Source organism: Vespa crabro, chromosome 2 (genome assembly GCF_910589235.1).
Source record: "Vespa crabro chromosome 2, iyVesCrab1.2, whole genome shotgun sequence".
In the NCBI taxonomy this organism is placed as follows: Eukaryota; Metazoa; Arthropoda; class Insecta; order Hymenoptera; family Vespidae; genus Vespa; species Vespa crabro.
The window spans coordinates 19,210,999-19,238,498 of NC_060956.1; the positions used below are offsets into that span (position 1 = coordinate 19,210,999).

General features: G+C 36.2%; 2 protein-coding genes across 7 annotated transcripts in view; one reads left to right on the forward strand and one right to left on the reverse strand.

Annotated features, from left to right (window-relative positions):
• The window catches only part of LOC124421733 (paired box protein Pax-6-like), a 97,528-nt gene that overhangs the window by 2,072 nt on the left and 67,956 nt on the right, over window positions 1–27,500 (reverse strand). For 4 of the 6 annotated variants that reach the window (XM_046957277.1, XM_046957278.1, XM_046957275.1 and 1 more), the window contains exons 7-10: window positions 3,477–3,736; window positions 2,849–3,198; window positions 2,319–2,662; window positions 1–1,567 (exon numbers count right to left, since the gene is read on the reverse strand). The exon at window positions 1–1,567 is cut by the window's left edge and continues 2,072 nt beyond it. In XM_046957277.1, the coding sequence (XP_046813233.1) occupies window positions 1,473–1,567; window positions 2,319–2,662; window positions 2,849–3,198; window positions 3,477–3,736 (1,049 nt within the window). In that variant the 3' untranslated portion in view covers window positions 1–1,472. Of the gene's footprint in view, window positions 1,568–2,222; window positions 2,663–2,848; window positions 3,199–3,476; window positions 3,737–27,500 lie in introns of all 6 variants that reach the window. The other 2 variants (XR_006941720.1, XM_046957279.1) reach the window with 2 other exon arrangements.
• On the forward strand, window positions 18,819–21,960 carry LOC124421734. Its single transcript, XM_046957280.1, has 3 exons — window positions 18,819–20,007; window positions 20,088–20,546; window positions 21,278–21,960. The coding sequence occupies exons 1-3, from the start codon at window positions 20,002–20,004 to the stop codon at window positions 21,758–21,760; spliced, it is 948 nt and encodes a 315-aa protein (XP_046813236.1). The 5' UTR covers window positions 18,819–20,001; the 3' UTR covers window positions 21,761–21,960.

Consider the following 27,500-nt stretch of genomic DNA (forward strand, 5'->3'; position numbering starts at 1 on the left):
GTACCAACTGACGCCACTCGGGCGTAATATTACAACTTTTAACTATCGCACGTACATCCAGAAGATAGAAATTACACGTTCCGCGGGGAGGAAAAACAAAAACAAAATAATAAAAAACTTAAAAATAAAACAAGAAAGAAAATACAAAAACCACTGAAGTTCATTATTGTAATAATGTATGTGTTATCCGAGAGTAAAATTCGCAGCCGGTGGTGAGTTTTCGACGACGGAATGATAAAGGACTCGACTTAATACATGACGTTTTCATTTATGTATGATATGACATATGTATGGTCTGCATTACATAAACTATGATTTATAATTTATATAATACAGACATATATAATGTTTAATTTATTAAATTATAGTACTAGAGTACTAATTAAATTATAGTACTTATAAAATACTATATTTTATATTTCACATAGTATTTAAAAAAAGAAAAAATACTACAGTTTATATATCAACATAGTATTTCTCAAATACTATAGTTTATATTTCATATAATACTTAAAAAAAAAAAAAACGAAAAAAAAAACAAAAAAAAAAAACAAAAAATACTACAGCTCGTGTTTCACATACTATTTCTTAAATTTGTAACTTTCTTAGATTTGTAATTAACATTGTACTTAAAAAAATACTACTGCTTATAGTATTTCTCAAATACTATAGTTCATATATATATCACATAGTACTTAAAAAAATACTACAGTTTATATTTCACATAGTAATGTAATTCTAAGTGAATGTTAAATTATGATTTTTAATTACAACATAAAGCATACCGAAAAGGCGATCTTGTTTAATATATTGAATGCACTATAGTATGCTAGTTTATAATTTAGTTTATTCGAAAACGTCGAATTCTCTTTTTACCGATTACGATTAACTACCGAAGGAAAGTTTTCTTTGATATTTCGTTGAATCAAAATTACAATATTATTGATCGGTGGTGCTTGCATTTTCCTATTTCTTTCTTTTTTTTTTCTTTTCCTTTTTCATGACGACACAACGACCTTGAGGATATCGTTTTCGATTATCACTTCTCTGTTGAATCGTCGTATTATCATTGTCGTCGTCGAATCTAAAAGAAAAGAAAAAAAAAAAGAGGAAAAAAACAACAACAACAAAACAAAAAAAAAAAGAAGCGTAAAAGAAACAAGAAAGAAAAAGAAAAAAAAAAGAAAAAGAAGAAGAAAAGGCGCTCGACGTTTAAAAAACTCGAATTCTTCGCACACTTGTCCCTTCTCATCGTGTTCGATAAGAAAATCGATTTAAAATCCTTTCGTTCATTTGTTCTTTCTTTTCTTTTTTCTTTCCTTTCCTTTCCTTTCCTTTTGTTTCTTTCCTTCTTTCCTTTCTATTAAATTTCTTGGTGGTCCTAAAACCGACGACGATTATATTCTGGTTCTGATCGAGGACGAAGAAACTCGTGCCTAGGAGGACGAGGTCGACGTCGAGGACCACCACGGTCACTGTAGCCTTGGTGACCAATATTGCGCCGCCATGTCTGGTGCTGGTTGGCCTGGCACTGCGATCGGTACGCTCACGCCCGGTGATATCAGACCTGGGGACAGTATGTTGATATATTTGTTATTGGTTGTATTGATTAACAGATATATTAATAGATATATTAAAGAGAATAGAAAATACGTTTAGGATTATCTACGATAGCGGCATTTGTGCTAATGTATTTATTCCGTATATGATATATATATGCATATATTTGTATACATAGAGGATATATATATATATATATATATATATATATATATATATGTACATGCACTAAATAAAATTTCATGCTAAGTTGCTAGAGTGAAGTATTGATACGAAAAAAGACAAAAGTAAAGAGAGAGAGAGAGAGAGAGAGAGAGAGAGAGAGAGAGAGAGAGAGAGAGAGAGAGGGAGGAAGGGAGACAGAGAGATTTAAATGGTGATTATTTGAAGAACGAACAAACGTAAGGTTAGAAATCTGTCATAAAAATAATGAGACTTCTATGTAAACGCATAGAAATAATGTTGAACAAACTTTCTTAATGATATTAATATTACAATGATAAAAATAAGTAATAAAAGGACTCATTAGTTTTGCAACAACACATGTATTTGTAGTGAGAAAGAACAACAACAACAAAAAAAAAAAGAAAACAAAAAACTAGAGAAAAGAAAAAAGATGAGAAAATCGCGTTAGAGGCGAAAGCGAGAATCAGTTCCATTACCGGCAGGCTCGATAGCGTGTTATCCGTGGTAGCCATAGTAGTAGTCCATCGGCTAAAGCGCAAGCAGCGAGTGCAGTGAGTGCGGTAGACACTCACCGGTCGAGCTGGCGTTCTGATTGTACTGATTAAGGCCCGCGGTGTGGTAAGGCTGGGTCGGACTGCAGGTTGGCCTCGCACCGTATCCCAAATGAAGCGGCTCGTAACTTGGTGGTCGTGCCACGCCACAAGAGTAACCATTGTCACGTTGTTGAAGGCACGCGCCAGGACTAGGGCCAACAGTCATGCCAACCGTCATACCCATTGGACCCATGCCACCTCCCGATAGCGAGCCTGATAACGAACCCGAAAGAGACCCTGACAGTGAAGACATGCTGCTGGTCGTATGTTGATTCTGTTGGCTGCCACCTGACATCGTGAAACTTGGCATTGATGTCATGGGACTGGAAAAATAAAGAATTGGAATTATTATTATTATTATTATTATTATTATTATTACTATTATTATTATAAGGAGGAATAAAGTTGTATTGAATCTGAAAAATATCGTGTAAATAAATTCTTTACTTTGTATAATCGCAACAAAAATATATCCATATCGTAATAATATTATTATTTCGTTTTCTTACCTGTAAGAGTCCGGCATGCTAGGTATTCCTGGATAAACAGCGGTTGGTGCAAATCCATGATGTATTCTGGGTGGCGACGGTGGTGCCTGTGGTGGTGCCTGTCCACCAAGAATACCAGTCGGTGGAGGTGGCGTAGGATGACCAGCACCCACGAGACTAACACCTCCCGTATGAGATTGTTGCTGTTGCTGTTGAGCCTGTGACTGTTGCTGTTGTTGTTGCTGTTGTTGTTGTTGCTGTTGTTGTTGCTGCTGTTGTTGCTGTTGTTGCTGCTGCTGCGGGTTGTCCCTCCGTTGCGTACGCAACTTCTCCTCTCGTCTCCACTTTGCCCGCCGATTCGAAAACCATACCTGAGTTAGTGAATGAGAAGACAGACGAAGATACAGGTCAATCGCTAGGCTACAGATATACAGGACGACGATTCGAATCCGTGATAGAATAAATCCCGATTTTCTCGAACTTCGACGACCATGTTATAATATTTGAATTTTTTTTTTTTTTTTTAATTTGAATACATGAACGAACACAACGCACACGCACGCATACACTAACTCGAGCACGCACGCCCGTACACGACATTGATAGAAGAAAAAGAAGAGAAAAAAGATTAAAAAGATTTTGTAGTCACCTGTATTCGAGCTTCCGGTAGGCCAATCTTCCCAGCGAGTCGTTCTCTTGCAAATACATCCGGATAATGCGTTCTCTCAAATTCCTTTTCAAGAGCATCGATTTGCTCGTTGCTGAAGCTCGTACGATTCCTCTGAAGCTTTCTCTTAAGTCGTAAACGTGCTTGATCATCGTCTGCACCACCAGATACACTGCCGGCGTTACTGTTGTCACCGCCGCTGTTGGTCTCGTCAGAATGAGCGCCTCCTTCGAGTTCAGCCACTGAAATATCGAACATAAAATTAGATAACTATAGCAAGATACATACATACATATATACATATATATATATATAATATATGTAGTATAAAATTTCAAATGTATAAGGAATATCGTCGTAAAATTGTAAATAAAGAAAATTTATTAGTTCCTGCAAATATTTCTACGAAGTTCATATTCGAAAGAAAATAAACTAAACAGAAAATATAATCCGATATTTTTTATTCTCGTCGATCTATCCTACTTTTTCTACGTCATTTTTATCTCTTTATATTGCATACGAATGAAAACTAGATACGCGTAATATAAGATCGATCCTAGATTCGAAGGATTATCATTCTTAAAATGAAGTAAACTCTGTCGATATGATTATTAATCGACATTTCTTTATCATTTTAATATCTACTTCTTTTTCATCTCTCTTTCTTTCTCTCTCTCTCTCTCTTTTTCTTTTTTTCATATTCGAACAAAAGTATGCGAAATGTAAAATCGAAGGATCGATATTATTGGGAACTACCACTCTAAGCTTTCTAAAAACACATTTTTAGCGAGAAAACGAACGAAAGAACGAACGAACGAACGAACGAACGAACGAACGAACGAACGAACGGACGAATGAACGAACGAAGTCTCCTTTCGTCCCTTTCCTCTCATCACACCGTCCCACCAAACATACGAGTTAGTCTCGTATGCTTCTTCTCTCTCTCTCTCTCTCTCTCTCTCATGTGGAACGACGAGTAGTAGGTGGTAGGTAGAGTCAGGCAAGCAGGCAGGCAAGCAGACAGGCAGGCAAGCAAGCAAGCAAGCAAGCAAGCAAGCAAGCATCGCCCGGCGAACCTTATCGTCGGTTTCTGGGTGAACGCGTCGAGGCGTCACTGGATTTTGGCTTGGCATTGGAAGAGAAAGAGAAAGAGAGTGGAGAGAGAGCGAGAGAGAGAGAGAGAGGAATAGAGAGGAGAGGAGGGTATCGTGCGATAAGACGCCGGCCGTCCCGACGCCAGTCGCTGGCCACCCTCGTACGATACGCCCCTGTCACCCTCGAAGGACCACCCTCTCACTATCTCTCTCTCTCTCTCTCTCTTTCTCTCTCTCTATCTATCTCTCTCTCGTTCTACCTTTATTTCCCACTACTCTCACTATATCTATCTTTCTCGCACGTTTCTACGACGCTCTATGATTCCATCTTTCTCCCCCCCCTCTCTCTCTCTCTCTCTCTTTCTCTCTCTTACTCTTTCTCTTTCTCTTTCTCTCTGTCTGTCTCTCTTTATGTCCCTCCCTGAAACTGACGTTTCTCTCTCTTTTCCCGTGTCGTTACCTTCTTCGTGCCTTCGGCGTTAATGGAATCCTGATAACAACCCTCGTGTCTCTACCCTCCTCTTCCTCTCTCTCTCTCTTTCTTTCTTTGTATACCTATCTATGTATATCTATCTTTCTCTCTTTCTTCTTCGTCTATCGCACGTTTCTCTTCCCAAGTCGCTCGTGAACTGACAAGTCTACGTGTCTATACATGACAAAACCTTCGAACCCTCTCTCTCTCTCTCTCTCTCTCTCTCTGTCTGTCTTTCTATCTATCTTGCTCGTTCGCCGTTCGACATCCGGCGACTGTACTCTATTATCGAGGAAATCGCGTAGTTTCACTTTCGTCCTTCCTTGAGACCGGATGACACGATCCTTCGAAGAACTTCTACGAACATTAGATGTGAGCTTATCCGAACGTGTTTTGATTTTATTTAGTTATCATACGGATATATGTATAATAGTTAAGAGAAATATATAGAATTATGAATTCGAAAAGAAGAAATTCTCTTTTTCTTTTTTTTTTTTTTTTTTCTTTAGATTTATTCGATCAATTTTATATATTATTTAAATCATTCGTTTCATTGATAATGTACGATCTTATTGTTAAAATCCGTGAAGATGATGAATGAAAATGAATTACGTGAATAATAGTTGAAAGATTAATCCTGAATCTTTTAATTACTATCTCTCTCTCTCTCATGTATATATGTATGTATGTGTGTGTGTGTCTATATGTATAAATTCATGTATAGGAATGTTAGCGTTTGTACGAGGACGCGTGCGCAACTCAATGTAACCTTTCCACCCTTTATATCGGTCGCCGTTTAACGTTCTTGGAGAAGGAGAAAGAGGAGGAAGAGAAGGAGATGGCAGGAAGAGTAGGAGGAGGAGGAGGAGGAGGAGGAGGAGGAGGAGGAGGAGAAGAGAGAACATCCCTACACCGCATTCCCCCTTCGTCCCGTTCTTCGTCGTTCGTTCGTTCGTTCGTTCGTTCGTTCGAGCTCGAGCTCGAGCTCGAAGTTCGCCATAGCCAACCCTTCGTGATCCGCGAGAAGTTTATTGGTAGGAGAGTGGCTGCCTGCCAGCTTCTTCGAGGGACGAGAAACATCTCTCGCATCTGGGTTCAACCTCTTATCTTCGCTTATCCTTTTATATATAACGCATTGTGATTTTCAGTCAAACGTATCATATATATGTATATGAGATAGATATAGGTATATCATATTATATTAATATTTCTACTTTTTAATTTCGTTTCTTTGGCAGTATCGAAACCCATAGAGAAAATAATTTTAATACGATCATTAATTGTACATATATACTATAAATTTTTATTACGATTTTATCATTAAAACAATTTATCTTTCGACGTTTTCGAAAAAATAATATAATAAAATATACGATAAAATAGACGGTGATATCGTTCATAATTTGAATGCTTCTACATATCTTTAAAGAAATAGTCTAACTAAAGAAAAAGAGAGAGAGCGAGAGAGAGAGAGAGAGAGAGAGAAAGAGAGAGAAAGAAAGAGACTAATAAAAAGAGACAAAGACAGAGAAAGGTATAATATATTTTCGTAAGAGTTCTCCCTCGTCGTTAACGTTAAACGGTTAAAGGGAAATCTACGTAGAAAAAAAGATGGTAGAAAAGAAGAGTATAAAAAGAGAGAGGGAGAGAGAGAGAGAGAGATGTTAGAGCAGGTAAGAGAAAAAGAAGGAGAAGAAGTATGGAGAGCATAGTTTCTTTAAAGGGAAACGTAAGAGAGAGAAAGAGATAGAGAGAGAGAGAGAGAGAGAGAGAGAGAGAGGACTGGGGTGCGAAGCGTCCTCGAGTAATGGCTGCGGCACACGAGTGGGGGTTTGAGCTTTATTAACGCCGATAATGGGCGCCAGTGCACTTAGCTAAACGTTAAAGCTCGCCAGCGAATTATAGGAAGGTTGGTTATTGTCCTACCTTTTGGGTTCGATAGTTAGGACAATGCGTGTTCTAGAAGTCAGTCTCGAACTTTAGTACTAGTAGTTTATTTGTGACCACGGAACATGAAATACACACACACATACTCAGAGAGAGAGAGAGAGAGAGAGAGAGAGAGAGAGAGAGAGAACCAAAGTATATATAGTCAGTTCGAAGAGAATCGAACGAGTGCATAAGAAAACGAACGAAAGGTTGAAAGGTATGAACAAAAAAAAAAAGAAAAAAGAATGAGAGAGAGAAAGAGAGAGAGAGAATGTGAAACCTCTTGAACTTCGACTTCGCTTCAATTTCTTTTTTGTAACACGCGAGCAACACTCGAACGAACGAACGAACGTACGTATGTACGAACGAACGAATGAACGATTGGAACGAGCAACTATAGCCCTTTTTACTTTACTATACTATATAGGCAATAGGAAACAATGCTACACTTTGGGTAGTATGAAGCAACAATAACGCGTGTAATGCGTGCCACGAAATGGTCTACGATTGAGTGCATTCGTGCGAGATCAACTTTTCGATCGTAACGTTGATCTAAATCATAAAAGGGAGAACCCACTTCGGTCTTTTTCTCTTTCTTTCCCTTCTTTTTTTCCTTTTCCCTTTCTTTTTTCTTTCTTTCTTTCGTCTGTTTCTTTTTTTCTTTTTGTCTTTTTTCTTTTCTTTTTTTTTTTTTTTTTTTTTTTCCAAAGACCATACGAAAAGTGGCGAACGTTGGCGATGTTGGTTGAACGCACACGTACGAGCAACACACGACACGGCTTATTATTTGAGCGTTATTAATACAATTGACTTTTGATTTCTTTTCATTATCCATTTTCGATACTCCTCTTAATTCCGCAACTACGATTTTTTTGTTTTTGTTCTTGTTCTTACTTCTTTTTTCCTGTCTCTTTCTCTCTCTCTCTCTCTTTCTCTCTCTCTTCCTTTCGTTTTGTCTTTTTTCTCTTTCCTTTTTTCTCCTTCTTTTTCGTCTTTCTTTTTTTTCTCTTTCTTTTTTTCACTAGCAAAGCTTATTTGCGATTGCAATACCACGACCGCGTGCGAATCAAGTGTACGCGCGTTCAAGATTATTATTCTTAACGCTTCGTTGCCCGACTGATATACGAACGAGGAATCACCACGTTTCATTGGCCACACGTCTTGCTTAAATGAATTTCATTTAAGCAAGAACGAAGAGAAAAACTACTACACATTTTCCAACTTCTACATTTTCAACGAAAGAAAAAAAAAAAAAAAAAAGAAAAAAGAAAAAAGGAAAATAAAGTCAAATCAAAATGTTTAAGGAAACGTTCGATATTACAGTCGAATATTTTCAATTGATATAATTGCTAATTAAATTTTGACATTAATGTTAATTATTTTAATATTAATAAATTGTGTAAATTGTGTAAGAAAATATAAAACTGTATGTTACTTTGAATATATTAATCAAAAAAAAAAAAAAAAAAAAAAAAAAAAAAAAAAAAAAAAAGGAAAAAAAAAAAAAAAAGGAAAAAAAAAAAAATAGAGACATAAAGGAAAAACAAGATACACATTAAAAGTAATAAATTTGACATTAGAATTGACGTCAAGATATGAAGATTAAAAAGTACAATGATTGTAGAAAGAACGAAGCGATCATGTTGTCTGCATATATATATATATATATATATATATATATATATATATATACAAGAGGCAGATGTATTATTATACCAAGTCGAATTCGAGATAATGGCCGACAATGATACAGATGTTATGCGTACCAGGGATGTGTTCATCGGAGCGACACGAGGTATCGTCTAAAGTCCGTATGTCGTTTAAAAAAGAAAAGGAAAAAAAAGAGAGAGAGAAAAAAAAAGGTAGAAAAAAAAAGTAATTCCCACTTTCGTCGATGACTTTGGCAGTCGTTATTAGGGTTGGCTAATATACCGTAATGTCAACCATCACTATAACCAATACCGATACTCGATACCCCTCCTATCTTCCTCCCTTTTTTCATATATTTTCGATATAATCCTTCGTTCGTAACGCCCTCCATGTGTAACGTGCACATTTTTTATTTCTCTCTCTCTCTCTCTCTCTCTCTCTCTCTCTCTTTCGCTCGTTCCTGTTAGACTACAACAGAGATAGAAAGGAGAGAGGTAGAGGAGAGAGGGGTAGAGGAGAAATGAAAAAAAAGAAGGAGAAAGAGAGAGAAGAGACAGATCGGACGATCTCACATTGGCCCACTCCGTTCCGCCGTAACACCTCGTACCCCTTGTGCACGAGAGAGAGATTATCATTTTTAGCCCGACTAGAAAAGCCAGTCGTTGACAATGGCCGGCCATGATGCGTTAGTAACGGCCATTCAAAGAGACGGAGAGAAAAAAGGTGTTGGAAATGGCGGGAGGAACGGGGGGAGAGAGAAGGTTGGGTTGAATTGGGTTGGGTTGGGTTGGGTTGAGCTGGAGAGGGATGGAACAGATAGATAGGAGGGTGAGTGAAAGAGAGAGTAGATCGAACTTCGGTTTCGATGTCTCTTCCTTTCTCTTTCTCTCTTTCTTTCTCTTCTTTTTCATTCAAAAATGGAGACCGTGCCAATCTATTAATAATTGCAGAAAAAAAAAAAAGAAATTTATAAAATATCTCTATTCCTTTTGCGACATATTTTCTATTGATTTCAATATCTGTTCGTCTCTCTCTCTCTCTCTCTCTCTCTCTCTCTCTCTCTCTCTCTCTTGCTCGCTCTCACACTGGAGAATGGAGACTGTCGATCTTTTGATAATTATAAAAAAGAAAAAAGAAAAAAATTATAGAAATTTCTATATGCTTATATAACAAATAGATATATTTCCTTTTTAATTGATAATAATAATAATAATAATAATAATAATAATAATAATAATAATAATAATAAATATTAGATTAAGACGAAGGAACTGATGAAAATTTAGAAGCATGAAGGAAAGCTATAATCGATCGCTTATCGTATCGTCGAAAGAGATAAAGACAGCGAGAGAGAGAGAGAGAGAGAGAGAGAGGAAATTCCAAGTATAATCCGCAATTCGATCTAATACCTAATCCTTCCAAACGAATTTATTGGATCCAAGTTGTCGTTAATGCCGAACAATTCGACGAACTTTCCAACTCTCGAATTTATATCGTAACGCGATATGAATCTATATGGAAAGTGATACGTACGTATGTATGTATGTATGTACGTATGTATGTATGTATGTATGTATGTATGTATGTATGTATGTATGTATGTATATATATATGTATGTGTGTATGTACCTACATACGTACGTACTTACACGCGTTTACTTATGTACATACGTATTGAACGAAATTGAGCGTAAAATAATATTACATTGGATTGTACGTATATGAATTAAAGGAATTTATGAACGCATGCAGAAGGATATATCTTTACTTTTGAAAGCATATCAATTTTTACAGATCATTGGTCAATAGATTTGACGGTTTGTTCGTAGAAAAAAAAAAAATATCGTGAGTTCTTTCTTTCCTTTTTATTTATTCATTAATGAATTAATTTATTTCTAATCACTTTCTTTCGACGGATTATTACCTTTTATACCTTAGATTTAGTTAAAAATAAAATCAAAAAACTGGCTGTGCTATTGTTTTTCATTTTTTCATTTTTTTTTTTTTTTATATATATACATATATATATATATATATATATATATATATATATATATACGATTTAACAAGATGATTATTTATAAATTCGATCGATTCTCGAAAAAAAGAAAAAAAAAAGAGAAGTTTTCGAAAGTCGAGATATAATAAAACGACGATTCGAAATATTCTCGAAAGTGTATTTTACACTTTCATATCTTTGAAAGAACGCACATCGAAGAGATGGAAAGAGATTGTAGTTGGATATGTGCTTTCGAACGGACATGCGGTCGTAACTCTATCTACATATCTCGACGCGTGCCAATAACAGGGTTTCTGAGCGAGTTGAACGATGCTGGGGACACCGCGAGGTTGGACCGCGACGCGATCGGTTCGTGTTAAATGGCTGGAAAGAAACGAGGTGTCGAACCCGTTCGGATTAAATGCCTAAGTGTTTGAATATGGACCGACCTAATAACAATTTTATTGCCAACTACTGACGATAGTTTTTTTCGTTTTTTCTTTTCTTTTTTTTTTTTTCCTTTCTCTTTCTTAAAATGACGAATACTTTATAAATCTAAAAAAAGAAAAAAAAAAAAAAAAAAAAAAAAAGGAAAAAGAAAGAAAAAATTCACATCGAACTTTGCCGTCATTAATGTGCATAACTTACGATCATTTATTCATTTTTCCTCATTTCTCATCTATCGAAGATAAATAAATTATTATCGTGACGACTAATTGAATGATAATGTGAAAATTATTATCAAGAGTATAGAAATGTAAGGGTATTGTAGTCAAGATTAAAAATAAATTACTGATTATGAGTTTACTGTAAAAAAGTTTGTTCTCCATGAGAGTATCAAAGACCAAGGAACTTAACGAGGTAGTAACAAGACGATTAGCAGCAGGTCGTAAGAAGAATGTTAGTTGTTGGGTATGAGAAACGAGGGCTTCGGAAACGACGATCGATCAAGAGAACGAAGATATATACAAGGAAGGGTGAGATAGACAGACAGACAGACAGAGAGACAGACAGACAAACAGAAAGAGAGAGAGAGAGAGAGAGAGAGAAAGGGATAGAGAGGGTTAGAGAAAGAGAGGAAGGAACGAAGGCAAGTTAGCGTAAAGGAAAATATTGGAAACTCCATTAGGAACTGTGCAACCAGCCGTGCACCGGCATATATAAGCAGTGCCTGCTGAGAGAAAGAAAAAAAGAGAAAAAAGAAGAAAAAAGGAAAGAAAGAAAAAGAAAGAAAGAAAGAAAGAAAGAAAGAAAGAGAAAGAGGGATGGACGGACAGATAGATGGAAAGGAATGAGGGAAGGAGAGAGAAAGAGAGAGGATAGGATAAAAAAGAGCGTCTATAGGAGTTATTATGCGATTCATTTGTAACTTCCTCTTTTCCAGTAGCACTGGATCCCTCTTCCCTTCCTCCCCCGCTAGGCATATATTTCTCACTCGTTCTCTTTCTCTCTCTCTCTCTCTCTCTCTCTCTCTCTCTTTCTCTCCGCCCCTTCAAAACCCCGCTATACCTTTTCTCAGTTTGGACTCCCATCGAGTGATTCGACTCAATCCTCTTTACCGAGGAACGCGTTTCGACGGGCTCTCTCTTCCGGCAAATCTTCTTACGCGCAACTCAATCAAATTCCGCACGGCGTCACTTACCGTTTCACATTTACGAAAACGAAAGAACAAAATCTCTCTTCATATTTCGTTTCTTTCTATCTTCGAAGAAGAAAGAAGAATACAATGATATCGAGGAAAAAGAAAGCGACAGAAAGAGAGAGAAAGAGAGAGAGAGCTTTTTTCTTAAAAAAAAAAAAAAAAAAAAAAAAAAAAAAGGGGGGGGAGAGAAAAGAAAAAAAAGAAAGAAAAACCGCGAAAGATATAATTCTGATAATTCTATTCTTTCTTCTTCCTTTTCTTTCCTTCTTCTTGTTTTTCTTTTTTCTTCTTTCTTTTTCGTTCATTCATTAATATCCATCGTCAACGATAATGTACGTAAATACTTGAGTTCTCACTCTCTCACTCACTCACTCACTCACTCACTTACTTACTTGCTTACTTACTTACTTACTTACTTGCCTTTCCCCATTCCCCCAAACTATATCTATATCTATTTAAACTATCCGCATATCTCTCTCGGTCCTATCTATTTCTCTCTTTCACGAAAGCACGAAATCTTCGGCAGCCACTAAACGCCCGTGAAATCGGCCGACGGTAACGCGGATCCGCGGCGTAGAGAACTCGCGCGATTACTTCCGGCCTCTTGAGTCGCGATGTACTTTTGCAAGTTTCGCCTTGAGACTTCTACGTTCTCATCCTCCTCGTACCACCTAGTTCCTCCTCCTCGTTCCTCTTCTCCTTCTCTCTCCTCCTCTTCCAACTCCTTCTCTTCTTCATCCTCATCCTTCCTACTTGGCCATCCCTTTCCGTCCTGGCTTCTTACACCCTCCTCCTTTCCTCCCGCCTTCCACCCTTTCTCCTCCTCTTCCTCCTACCACCTCTTTCTCGAACTTCCCACTCCCTTGAAAATCCCTTTTCGCGTGTACCCTCTGTCTCGCTCCTCCTCCTCCTCCTCCTTTTCCTCCTCTTCCTCCTTCTTCTTCTTTGCCTCAAACCTCCTCTTTCTCTTCCTCCTCATCTTCCTTCTCATCCTCCTACTTCAACGCGGCACGACGAAGGTGCGGTTAAGCTCCGTTTACGCGGCAAAGTTTCTACTCGCCGACTTCCTCCGTGGGATAGTTGGTCGGAGGGTGGGAGGGTGGTAGAGAGGGAGCAAGCGAGCTTTCGACGCGATCACGAAGTACCAACACACTCTTGCTTTCCCTCTTACCCTCCTACACCTTCCTTCTTCGCTTTCTCCTCTTCTCTCTTTCTCTTCCTTCGTTCTCCAACTACTACCATTCCAGCTCGCTACTATCTCTCGGATAGTTCGAAAGTGCAAGCCAAACGTGAGACACTCTTGATTCGATACTAATTTTCCCCTTTTCCTTAATAGATCGATGCTCCTGATAATCATCCAACGTTAGTCGTCTGCTTATATATATATATATATATATATATATATATATATATATATATATATTTTTTTTTGGTTGTTGTTATTGTTACATGTTTTTCTTTTTTTTTTTTTCTTCTTTAAAAAAATCCAAAGTCAGTTATCAATCGGGCAATCTTTATCGCAAATTCGATTCGACAAACGACAAAAAATTTGATCGAATTATATATATATATATATATATATATATATATATATATATACATATATATAGGATGAACTTTTTTATAAGATAATTGAAAAACAAATACGTCGAGTTTTGAAAAACGTTTTGAGATGTTACGTCGTATTATTACAACATTCGAAGCGATAAGGTTTAACGATAAAAATAAATAGGATAGATGAATGATCGATCGATTACAAAATTACGAGTAAAAGTAGAGAAAAATGTTTTTTTTCCTTATCTTTATTTCTTTTTTCCCTTCGTCGATGTTATTCGCTTAATTTTGCGTCATTGTTTTAGGTTCGTCTAATTGAAAATTTAATTTAACGAAATTCGTGAAAATTGCGATTTAACGTGAAGAAAGGAATGAAAATGTATAAAGGGTGAAAGGGAGAAAAAGAAAGAAAGAGAATGAGAGAGAGAGAGAGAGAGAGAGAGAGAGAGTAAGAGAGTGACTTTGACGGAAGTAGATTTCACGGTGTAAATAGCTCGTTAACGTAGCACGAGATCGAAGTGGAAGGTGCGCGTTAATGTATTGGACAAACTCTGCGGCCCAAGCGCGCTTGGTTAAACCGACAAACATTGACTGACGGTATCCATCCGCGCATCGCTTTTGCTCGCGCGCGCCCAAGGCACTTTCCTGTCACCACCGATGTTCCCTGTGTATTGCCTTTTACGCGTCAGAACTAATTCGGAAAACGAGATTCGATTCGCCGTTTCAACCTTCCGTATGCTCTCGTTTGTTTACCGTCCTTTTTTTTTATATATATATATGTATATATATATATATATATATATCTCTTTCTTTCTTTCTTTTTCATTTTTTTTTCTTTCTCCTATTTCCTTTTAAACTGCCATCTCTTTTTCATTTTAAAAATCAAAAGCGATTATCATACGCAGGAATATAAATGTAAATATATATATATATATATATTGCAATTTTTAATAATAATAATTATTATTATTATGATAATAGTTGATTATTTTTCTTTGTCTTAAATTCTAATTTCCACGGCTGTAAATTTTTTGCTTCCCCTTTTTATTAAATCTTAACATCAATTTAATAATGATGATGATGATATTCAAAATTATATAAATTTTGTATGTCTATCCTTTTTATGATTTCTTTTTTTCATCGATTAAAACAATCGCGACTGGGTATTATCTTATAAAAATTGCAATTTTCAAATAATAATAATTGAACGTTAAAAATTCATTTACCTATAACGCATTTGTCTTTCGTATTACGGTGCATTGTTTTTCTTTTTCCCTTTTTTATTTTTTCTTTTTTTCTTTTTTTTCTATTGGAAAAATCGATTATTCGATGTTTCTACGCAAAAAGAAAAAAAAAAAGAAAGAGAAGAGAAAAGGAAAAAAAAGAATAATACAATAGAGAATTCGATAAATATATTTGAATAAAATTTCGAGATAAAATTTGAAAAAATCAATGCGTTAACAAATCCCGTTAATTTTCCCGTAAATTAATTTCCCATATAAATATAAACGAATGAAGTACACAAGAGAGAAAAAGAGAGAGAGAGAGAGAGAGAGAGAGAGAGAGAGAGAGTGAGAGAGAAAAAGAGAGCATCGTTTTATCATTGTTTTTATCAAGCCAGCACGAATAGTGGATTCTCTCGTTATCAGCCGAGAACGATCGGACTATGTCGCTTATCACCTACCATCCACGTAAACGTTATCAACGTGTTTGGGCCTTTAGAGATTATCGCGGTCAATTTGCATCGATGCCAGGGTGTATGTTCGGGTGGTAGGTGTGTCGGTGATGCTACTGGTGGTGATGGTGATGGTGATGGCGATGGCGATGGCGATGGTGATGGCGATGGTGGTAGTGGTGGTGATGGTGGTGGTGGTGGTGGTGGTTGTGGTGGTCAGAATGTAAATTGGTGGTTAAGGGTGATGTTTCGAAACTCTTCCCCGTACCATCGAAATACCCTAATTCGTTTACGACTTGCAAAACGAGTCTTCTGGGAATAGGACGCAACTGGTAGCCAAACAATTTGTACTCTTCGACGCCCTCGCTACCTTCCTCCTTCTCTCTCACTCTCTCTCTCTCTCTCTCTCTCTCTCTCTTTCTCTCTTTCTCACTCTCTCCATTACTCTCTCTTTCATTCTAATCCCAGGGGTGTCATCGTTAAAACGCAACACACAGAGAAAATTTTGATTTACGGTTTAGGAACTACGTAAAAAAACACGTTTGAAACTTTTTTTCAAACGATTTGTAATATTATCAAAAGGAGAGAGAGAGAGATCAGGATTACAATTTCGTTCGTTCGACCGCACGTTCGAATTTCTTTTTTGTTTTTTTCTCATTGATTACGAATTACTTAATTGTAATTAGACGTGAGCGTATCACTTATTCGAAATTTTCACCCATGAGAATATAATTTACGAAATAAACGAATTTAAAATTAACATTGACTATATAATCATTCGATTCAAGCGTTAGTAAACGAGGATAAGCGAAATTGATTAAGAAGCCATCCTCGTTGTTAGTCCGAGCATGAGGCATAACACGTCTTCACCAGTCACGATCGAGTTTCGACCAGTTACGAAATATTTATGTGTATATATGTATGTAATTATAATTCCTAGCTATGGTGGTTATAGTTATGGTAGTAGACCGATATAAATATGTATTATATGTGTACGATGTTAGAATGTAACGTTCTATCGGATCGTTTATAAAATTTTGATATGACGTTAAAAAGAATTATCGTAATCGTTGAGAATTAAAAAAAAAAAAAAAAAAAAAAAAAAAAAAAAGAAGAAAAAAAAGAAATGAGACACGATGAGCGTGGATAAGGATAACGTTAAGGATAAATTCAGAACGAGAAAGATAGAGATTAAAAGGGAGAAAGAAAAGGGCTGGACTGTGTATAAGCTCATTGTTTCGAATTTCCCGTAGGGATCTGATTGCAAACGAATGCGGCAGGGATACGGTCTCCCTTCATAGACGATTAATCCAGTTTACTCGCAGACGTTGCTTAGGTATGGGGTTCTTGTAAGCTGAGAATCCGCACAAACGTCCCTCCCGCGTTTAAACGAATACGTTCAGTATACATACATATGTATGTATGTGTGTGTGTGTGTGTGTACACATATGTATATTTATTTTCTATGTATATACTTATGTATTATGTATATATATATATATATATATATATATATATATATATATATATATAAATATATGTATATATATGTATATATCAAATTATCAGGCTCAAAGAGTCAATGTCATCTTCAAACAATAGTCTTAACTTTTTACGCTAATCTTTTGCAGAAAGAAAAGAAATCCATCAGAACATAAACTCTATTAATATACTCGAGGAATTCGTCTCTAAATATAAAAATTAATAAATTCAATTTGGATTATAAACATTTTTACGATTAACTTTCTTTTTCTCTAAGTATACAACAATTTGCATCAAAATATATACATACATAAATGATTTTAATTATTTCGGAATAATTACTTACTAAATTTCGTATATATATATATATATACACACACACACACACACATACATATATATATATATATTCATATATCTAAGTAATATGGAATAGAATGATACATACATATAATAAATATATATATATATACATAATCAAGAGAGATTCAGGACGATGACGCGTGGTGACTCGGACATTTTTCGCAACACTCTTGGTGGTTCCCGTTGCTCGTTGAATATGTCAAGAAGGGGGTTGGGTGGAGGGTCCAGAGGAAGGGTACGATGGAAAGAGCCGGGAATGATGTTGAAGAAAGAGAGAGATAGAAATATAGGGAGGAAAGAAGAAAGATGGAAAGACTAGGAAGAAAGAAAGAAAGAAAGAAAGAGAGAGAGAGAGAGAGAGAGAGAGAGGGTGAAGCAGGGTTAAGGGAAGGGAGGATGGGAATGGGGAGGGGAGAGGGAGAGTTAAGCCTGCAGGCTGCAGACAGAGGCATCGCTCGCGCCGGCCTCTACGGCAATACGGCGCAAAGCGAGAGCAGAAGGGAGACAGGCATCTCGCCCTTCTTTTGTCCCTGGGCCTCGGCCCGATATTGAAATGGAGTCGTTTGAGTGTGAATAATTTGCTTTGCCCGGGCCACCCCTCCTCGTAGTTCGACCCCCTCCCTTCGTACTTTTCCGACTCTACCCCCGGTACCATCTCTCTCTTTCTTTCTCTCTCTCTCTCTCTCTCTCTCTCTCTCTCTCTCTCTCTCTCTCTCTCTCGTATCCGTCGTGAAAGCTTCGACATCGACGCGTTCCAGAAGTCGGTGGGCAACGTGTCGAGATTTTCACCGATTTCCCGCTAAATCGTTCATTCTTGGATTTCATATTTTCTTTCAATGGATTTTTTTCTTTTCCTTCTTTTTTCTTTTTCTTCTCTTTTTCCTCTTTTCTCATCTCTTTTGTTTAGTTTCTCTTTTCTATTTTCTTTTTCTTTTATCTTCGTCTTCGTCTTCCTCTTCTTCTTTCTCTTTTTTTTTTTTTGTTTTTGTTTTAAACGTAGTCGTTCTTAAACGTTTGCAAATATAAAGGAATATATATATATATAAATATAATATATATATATATATATATATATATATATATATCATTCTTGGGAATAGAAAATTTGGAACGATTTTAATCGAATTTTCTGCTATAGGTATTGGTTACGATGGATATAAATTTTGTTGGAATTTCGATTAATAGTTCTCATAGATACGATTAGATATATATATATATATATATATATATATATATCGTTCGTTTCGAACATGATCATTTTTAATCATGTCTAACTATATGAGGCACACGATTTAAAAAAAAAAATAATAAACCAGAGTTGCATAGAATTTGCTTTTCTTTTCTTTTTTTTTCTCCCAACCATTCGTTCATAAACTTGGCAATTGAATGAAAAATTTTTAATAAAATATTATACTGTATGATTATGAATAATTTTAATTTTTCAACGAGTTCAGTTAAAATATATATCATCATGCATAAAAAGTTAAGCAAAAGGTGCGACTGTTTTTAATTCACTTAATCACAAACAGTTAAGTGACATCAATTGTGAGATTTATTCAAGTTGTCTCGAAGAATTATTGAACACAATCGTACCTGGTAGATACATCAACTCGTTTTTTTCTTTATTTATGTATATATATATATTTTTATTCATCTCTCTCTCTCTCTCTCTCTCTCTCTCTCTCTCTTTGTTTTTCTCTCGGATGCTGGTCAGATTGAGTTCAACGGTGAATTTATTAGCAAGAGTCATCGTCACGCGCCTGGAAACGTCTGGGCGAAGCGTGCATGGAATCGACGAGGAGAGAGCATAGCGTATAAGCGTTTATAAGCGTATGTGCGTGTGTAAGAGCACGTTAAAATTAAAGCGACGTAATGACTGCATAATAGGCGTCTCCGATCGCTTTTGGTACGTGAAAAAGACGAGACCCGTCGGGAGATTATCGGCCATGGTCGTTGGTAATAACGATGACGGATCGCTACGTTAGATAATATTAATAGAAATGACGATGACAATTATTTTATTTTACTATCGTGAATATTACTATCTTAGTTAGTTGAAAGGATATGTATTAACATATTCGATATTCTAACTTTTTTAAGAGAAAGAAACACAAACGATTATCGACGACACAAACGTTTAACATAAAAAGTGTACACAAATTCTAAGAGAGAGCACGAATTTGTTAAAACCACGATTCGTTACGCTATTAAAGAAAAGAAAAAAAAAAAGAAAAAGAAGAGGGAAGAAACACGAGAGGAGGATCTTTCTTTTAACGGAGAAGAAGGAGAAGAAGATGAAGAAGAAGAAGAAAAAATAGAATTAAAAGTAAACTAAAACAGCAAGGACTTCGAAATAATTGATACTTCTTTTGTACGTAAACCGAGTAAAATCGCCGAAATGTTCGACGATGAGAAAAGAAACGAAGGTAAAATGCGACCGGATGATGAGCCAACAATGATCGAGGATTCATCGGTCTTTTAGGAGGCCAATGTCACTTGTCGGTCGACAAACATATCGCCGCTAGCCATGAGAGTCCTTTTAAATATGCAGAACGCGCACGAAACACCGTGTATATAATCGGCCGACGGTACCTATCGGAAATCAGTCAGCTCGAGATCAGAAGCAGCTCTAACTACGAGAACAACAATGAAGGTAGATTAGTTGTATCTCGTTAATTATCTAATTATTATCTATCCGTATATTAATTTATTAATGAATATTTTTTTAAATAGGTATTCGCCGGTATAATCCTCCTTGCAACTGCTGTCTTAGCGGAACCACCGTTTTATCGTCAACAACAAAGACAATATTATTTTGCAAGACAACAAGAAGAACCGGCGGCTGCTCCTTACGCTCCCTCTGGTTGGAAACCGGCTGGTCCAGCGTTTAATTTACCACAAAGACAAGTACAAAATCCTCAACAACAATACGGTGCACCAGCTACTCCTCAACAACAATATGGTGCTCCTAACGAGCCTCAACGAAAGTATGGTGCACCGGCTACGCCACAGGAAAAATATGGTGCCCCGGCTACACCGCAACAACAATACGGAGCTCCTGCTAAACCTCAGCAACAATACGGTACACCTCAGCAAGAATATGGACCTCCTCAGGAAGTCACTACCCTCGATACACCAAACAGCACGGAATTGGACGATGCCACCACGGTTTCCAGTATTAACGAGTCCGAGGTAAACAACAAATCGATCATTTTATAATTGTTTACTTATTCTTGTTTTTTTTTCTATTCTTTTTATTATTATTATTATTATTATTATTATTATTATTTCTCTTTTCTTTTTCTTATCGGAAAAAGATAATAATACCCTTTTCACCTTTCTAAAGTTCGTTTCTCTGATCGATACGGTCGGATTTATGCAATGCGGTTAGATTTATCGTTTCGTTTCGGAAAAAGAAAATGATCGTGAGAACGATCGTGAGTTGGCACGAGCCTACGGTAGCCAAACGTTTCCGTAGAATTTAAATCGTCCTCGACGCTTCTTCACGATACCTTCTTCTTCTTCTTCTTCTTCTTCTTCTTCTTCTTCTTCGCTGTCCCGACCTCACTCGTGTTTTTCCTCCTTTAGTATTCTTCTAACGAGATTAGTATTCAAGGCGTCGTTTACTTTCGATCGCGTCTCAAGCACGCGTGCCCGTACCAAATTCGAAGGCGCTCTGTGACACAATCCGTAATGCATTCAACCGTGATTTCAGTAGCCGAGGTCGGACCGAAACTAAGAGCTATTGTATTATTTTAATACGTCTGTTTCCTAACAAATTCGAAAAAAAAAAAAGAAACGAATCATCGTATCCCATTGATACTTTATATAATTCAGTTCTCGAGTTGTCGAAAAAATTAAACAAACAAACGAACAAAATGTTCATCCTTAAAATTTTTCTCTTTTTCTTTTCTTTTTCACAGTCCGAACCCATCAATTCGGTGAACGAGCTCGAAGAGGACGATCTGGATCAGAAACAGCCACAGCAAATTGGCGAATATTACATAGCACTTCCCGACGGTCGCCTTCAACGTGTACGTTACGTCAGCCGACAGGACGTAGAAGCCATGAAATATTTCGCAAAGATCCGCGCCGAAAACGTGGAACCACTTCGTGGACCGATCTATGCTTATGCGCCACTTCAAAAACTTCAAATAGTTCCGGCAGGTTTACAAATAGCCATTGGATCACCGGTTGCACCTGTGGAAACCCCAGAACCGGAAAAGATTAAGATCGAACCGGCAAAACTCGAGATCGAACCACAGATCGCGACACAGGTACAATATCAGTACGATACTCCATCGGCTGTACTCCCTCTCCCTTCGTCGCCATTATCCTCCTCCTATGCCGCTTACACATCGAATTATCAAATACCCGAGAATAGATATCTCTTGACCGTTCAATGAAAAGATTTTGAAACGAAAAAAAGATACTCCATCCCTGTCAATCCCGACAGCTCACCTCTTCGGACTATCTTTGTATATTTCCTTGTAAACTAATTTATCTTAATTAACTTAGCTTTATAAATGGACGAACGATAAAAGAAAAGAAATGAAACACAAAATAAAACGATATAAAATAAATAAAAAAAAAGTTTAACTAAGAATTAACACCAACAATATTTTTTCTAATAGAATCAATTTTACACATCCTTGATCCTTTCATAAAACTCATAAACTATCTCTTTGACGGTGTAAGTCAAAAGATAAAAGTTGGTATCTTCGATATCTATTTTTTTTCTTTTTTTTTTCTTTTTTTTGATGATGAAATAAGAAAAGTTGTAAAGTTTTAAAGATAAGAGCGAGAGAAAGAGAGAGAGAGAGAGAGAGAGGGAGAAAAAGAGAGAGAGAGAGAGAGAGAGAGAGAGGGAGATTCGCGATAGGATTCCTCGTTGCTTTGGCACGTTGTCGTAAGCACAGAGGTACGCGTATTGGCAGGGACCCGTCGGCAAGCACGTAGACGCGCCTAACCACAAAATTCCAGAAATTTAATATCGCGCTTAGCTATGGCGGGGGTTGGTCGTTTCATAAGTTCACTTCGACGCAACCAATCCCCACTACCCTCCTACCTTTCTCCCTATTCCCTACCCAACCCCCCCCCCCCAATCCCGCCATGGAGAATTCTCCCAAAATTCTCCATGGCCACGTTCGTACCAGCCGAAAACACTTCTTCCCCACCTACCCTCAATCAACCTCCCCTCATCTCTCATACCTCCTTTGTTATCTCTCTCTCTCTCTCTCTCTCTCTCTCTCTCTAACTATCTATCTATCTATATATCTATATATTTCCTAAATCTTTTTGTTTCCAATGAAACTTTGTTTATTTGAAAACTCGTAGGATCGAATGAAAAATGGAATTTCTTTTTTGTCTTTTCTTTTCATTTCTTTCTTTCTTTTTTTTTTTTTTTTATTCCAAAATCACAAACAACATGCGCACAATATTGCATTTGTGGGATCAATTTATAAACATTCGTTAGAATTCGATATCAGTGATATATCAAATGTGATATCTGGATTTCATTAAGACTCATTGGGTCTTGGAATAAATTAGATTAAACGTAAGTAGTTAGTTCCTTACGTAGGTATAATAGTTTAACGTGAGAACAAAGGATGTTTGTTGAGGGAAGGAGGGATGTTGGCGGTGGTAGTGGTGGTTCAGAGCCGAAGTTAAGTGGCTCTAAGACGGAGAAAGGATCAGAGTTGGTAAGTAAAAGATAGATAGATAGAGAGAGAAAGAGAGAAAGAGAGAAAGAAAGAGAGAGAGAGATAGAGAGAGAGAGAGAGAGAAAGAGAGATGACGATGATGGGAGCCAAATTTCATCGGTGAATCCGATCGAGCGACTAATTAGTCCGGTCAAGTGGTCAAGACCAATTAAGTTAAGGAAGGCTACTCGAAAGCTAGGCTCGACTTAACCGTAACAGCTTGAGCCTGTTCGCACGAGAACCTGTGAACCTTTCTAAAGGGAGACGGAGAGAGAGAGAGAGAGCTAGAAATAGATAGATAGAGATAGATAGAGAGATAGAGATAGATAGAGAGGGAGAGAGAGAGAGAGAGAGAGAGAGAGAATGGAGAGTATGGAAACTTCGAACGAGAGAGATTCTTCGGACTTACGGTTACCAAAGTTGCTTCTAGAGAGGGACGGGGAAAGTGGGGAGATGAGAAGCACAATTCTTGGAGAGAACCAACTCGTTACAACAGATCCTACTCTCTCTCTTTCTCTCTCTCTACTCGTCAAAACCACACAGCTAGAGATCGTAGAAAGGTAAGAGAGTAGAAGGGCTGAGCAGTGGGTGGGGAGTGAAAGGGAGGAAGGGTTGTCTTGCCCGATAAGCAAACGTCAGTTCACTGAAAGCAAAGTTTTCTTTTATTATACTATTCCTTTCAATCTTTACTTTTCAACTTTTTATATTTTATAAGTGTTTACTTATTTTTGTTTTCCCTTTTTATTTCCTTTTATATTTCATTCCTTTCTCTTTTTTTTTCTCTTTTCCTTTTTTTTTTTTTTTCGTTAAATAATATCTCTTCCTTCTTTTCACATAAAACATACGTAAAAATTTTGTCGATTAAATTATTATCGTTAATTCGAACGCGTATTCTGTCTTCTTTCAGTATCATTCTTAAACGACGAATTTTGTTTCAAAAGAGATTTATTTCTTTTCTTCGACGTCATTTTCACGCGTGCGGAGAGAACTTTTTTTTTTTTTTATTGCCATTGAAAGAATGTTAATTTTAACGTTAACGTTAATGATAATTCATAAGAGAACAAAGATCATACGTATCTGTCGTCTACTTCGTTCTTATACTTTTAAATATACATTTCGATGCAATTATCTATCCTCCAATATTCTCTCTCTCTCTCTCTCTCTCTTTCGTTTGGGGTTGAATATTCCAACAAGATCTTTTTTTATCCTCTAAGAGGAATATAAGCTTCAAATAGATTTAATGTAATATATAATAACATCCCAGTGCTAATCCGATCTCGTACTAATCGATTTGCAAAGAAAAAAAAAAAAGAAAGAACCAAAAAAAAAAAGAGAAAGAAGAGAAAAGAAAAAATAACGAAGAAAGAAAAAAGATGAAAAAGAAAAGGAAAGCAAAAAAAAAAAAGAGCTCTTCTCTTCCTCGTTGTTTCTTTCGCTTGGCAAAGCTTCAGATTTATCGGATGAACACGTATGAGGAGGAGTTTAATAATACGGATTTTGTATGGTTGTATGCGGTGGTGCCGATAGGGATGGGTGGGCCGGCCGGGTTGGGAGTGGGTGGGTTGGAGATGCTATGGAAAAAAAGAAGGAAAAATAAAAAAGAAAAAAGAAAGAAAGAAAGAAGGAAAAGAAAACAATTAGAGAAATAAATATTAACGTACATTGTATAAGGTAAATGCATACATATATACATACGTACATACATACATACATACATATATATATATATATATATATATATATATATATATATATATATATATATATATATATATACTCATATCCGGTAGACAAAATTAAAAATGTTATCTCGGGGTTACGTTAAAAGGAGCAAATTCTAATTAATAAGATGCTCGTTGACTTAATGAGATCCGATCGTGCTGTTACAAAGACGCAGAAGGTAGTGCGCATGACCGATCAAACACGACCAATCGGATAATGCGCCACGCGGAGTATCGTGTTTCCACGCCGAGCGAGCTTATTTTTCTTTTTTCTCTCTCTCTCTCTCTCTCTCTCTCTCTCTCTCTACATACATACATACATATATATGTTCCGTCTTGAATAATAAACCGCCATGTTTGCTCTTAATTATTTCTAGCTACTGTATTTACATTATCCTTGAAACGAGTTCACGATGGTTATTATTATTATTAGAATGGATATTAAATGAAAGATAATTTATCTACGGTTTACGCGCATTCTGCTTCTGAAAAGATTCATTGGGGAGAATAAAAAATCAGCGGAATACAAAATTATATACATTTTTATGTAGGCATATAAGATATTAAATATATGTGTAAATATATGTATATATATATATATATATAATGATTTATGAAAGATGATTACCTCGTCGAGAAGATTTTGTTTTTATCCTGATAAAACAAAAAAAAAGAAATAAATAAATACATATTTGTTTCTTAGAGATATTAAGAAAAAAAAAAAAAAAATAAAAAATAAAAAAATAAAAAAAACAAAAGGAAAGAAAGAAATGAAAAACATTATACGTATTCGATCCTTATTAATTTTACGATTAATTAATTTATCCAAAATTTTTTCCCTACTCCCCGTTTCGTAATCATTTTATTCGTTATCTAAATAAATCAATTTCATACATCGGCAATTAAAAAATTGCGAAAATCTCTGTGGTTAACAGGTTGAAATGAACAAAAAAGATGGCAAGTTTTCGCGGTGGTGATCTTACGATTTTAAACCGTGAGATGATTTCGGATCAAAGACAGAAACAGAGACAGAAAAAATGAGAGAGAAAATAACAGAGAGAGAGAGAGAGAGAGAGAGAGAGAAAAGGGGATTAAGAAAAGGCGCTTGAGGTCAGAGTTGACATCTGGTCCCACTAGCAAAGTCGATCTCACCAAATTATCGACGGGGGTAAAATTCTTCTCGGCACGAATTAAGGAACGAATAAACGAAGAAGAAGAAGAAGAAGAAGAAGAAGAAGAAGAAGAAGAAGAAGAAGAAGAAGAAGAAGAAGAAGAAGATAAAGAAGGAGAAGGAGAAAAAGGGTGGATGCTGGTAATTCCAACGACAAGCAGTTTCTCACTAATACTACAATACTACTAGTACTACTACTACTACTACTACTACTATTGCTACTACTACTACTACTACTTCTTCTTCTTCTTCTTCTTCTTTTAGTTTACGTCACGCAGTTTTCGTTTTATTTGCGAATGACCGAGATTAAGAAAATAGGGGGAGGCCCCCGTGGCGCCTGTGGGAACTCAAGTTACGGAGGACCTATGGTGTTTTGGCTCTGTACCTTGCCAACATCTTTACGACAATCTCTCTTTCTCTTTCTCTCTCTCTCTCTCTTTCTCTCTCTTTCTCTCGTTCTCTTTTCCTCTCCAGGGTCTCTAAAAGAGGAAATAAAGAAATCCCACGTGGTCACACGCAAAAGCAAGCCCTCGGATTTCTACTACGTATTTTTTTTTCCCTTTCCTTTTTTTTTCTTTTTCTTTTTCTTTTTCTTTCTTTCTTTCTTTCTTTCTTTTTTTCTTTTTTTTTATCACTCTTACACGTATAATTAGTGAGATTACTCATGTAATCTCGCGTACCTGTAACGTAAACGATCTTGAGATCCTCTATGTTTCAGATATAAATAATTTCGAGTTAATCTAAACTTTTATAAAAATGTTTAATGCATATTTGTATGTAACGTATGTACAATACGGAGAAAAAAAGTAATTTTTTTCTTGTAAGTTGTCTTGCAAAGAAAGAAAAAAATAAAAAAAAACAATAAAAAAATAAGAAAATAAAAAATAAATAAACAAATAAATGCATGAAGGAAGAAGGAGACAATATAAAAAAGAAGGAACAAAAAAAAAAAAAAGAAAGAATATTCCGTAATGTTACATAGGAATTTACAGAGTACAATTCACATAGACTTAATCGTACATGAGACAATGGTATCAGAACCATTGAAACATATCCTCGGTTAAATGATTACGAGTTAATCCTAAATTTAATAATAAAAAAAAAAAAAAAATCGTGGAATATAGTTAATACGTAGATATAATATACGTTAAATGAAAATAATTTTTTTTGGAAATCATTTTGTTAAAATATAAAACAACAAATAAAAGAAGAATATATATATATATATAAATATACATATATAATGAACAAAAAGGAAAAGAAAAAATGTTTCGATCGTTATATAACATTACACAATACAGTTCTCATAATCGTAACTGTTCATGCGCTCATCGTATCAAAGCCATTGTAGCAGTTGTTGTAGTAGCCGATAGACTTATGGCTCTCGTGCGCACGGAATTCTATATGATTCAATTTCGCGATCGGCTTAATATGCGTAGGCCGATTACAGAGGCGGAACGTTATGCGTTCATAACGTGGCCGGTATTGTACAACGTTTGTACTATTAAAATGCACGATGGACGACACGTTATCGCCTCTTCTGTGAATCCAT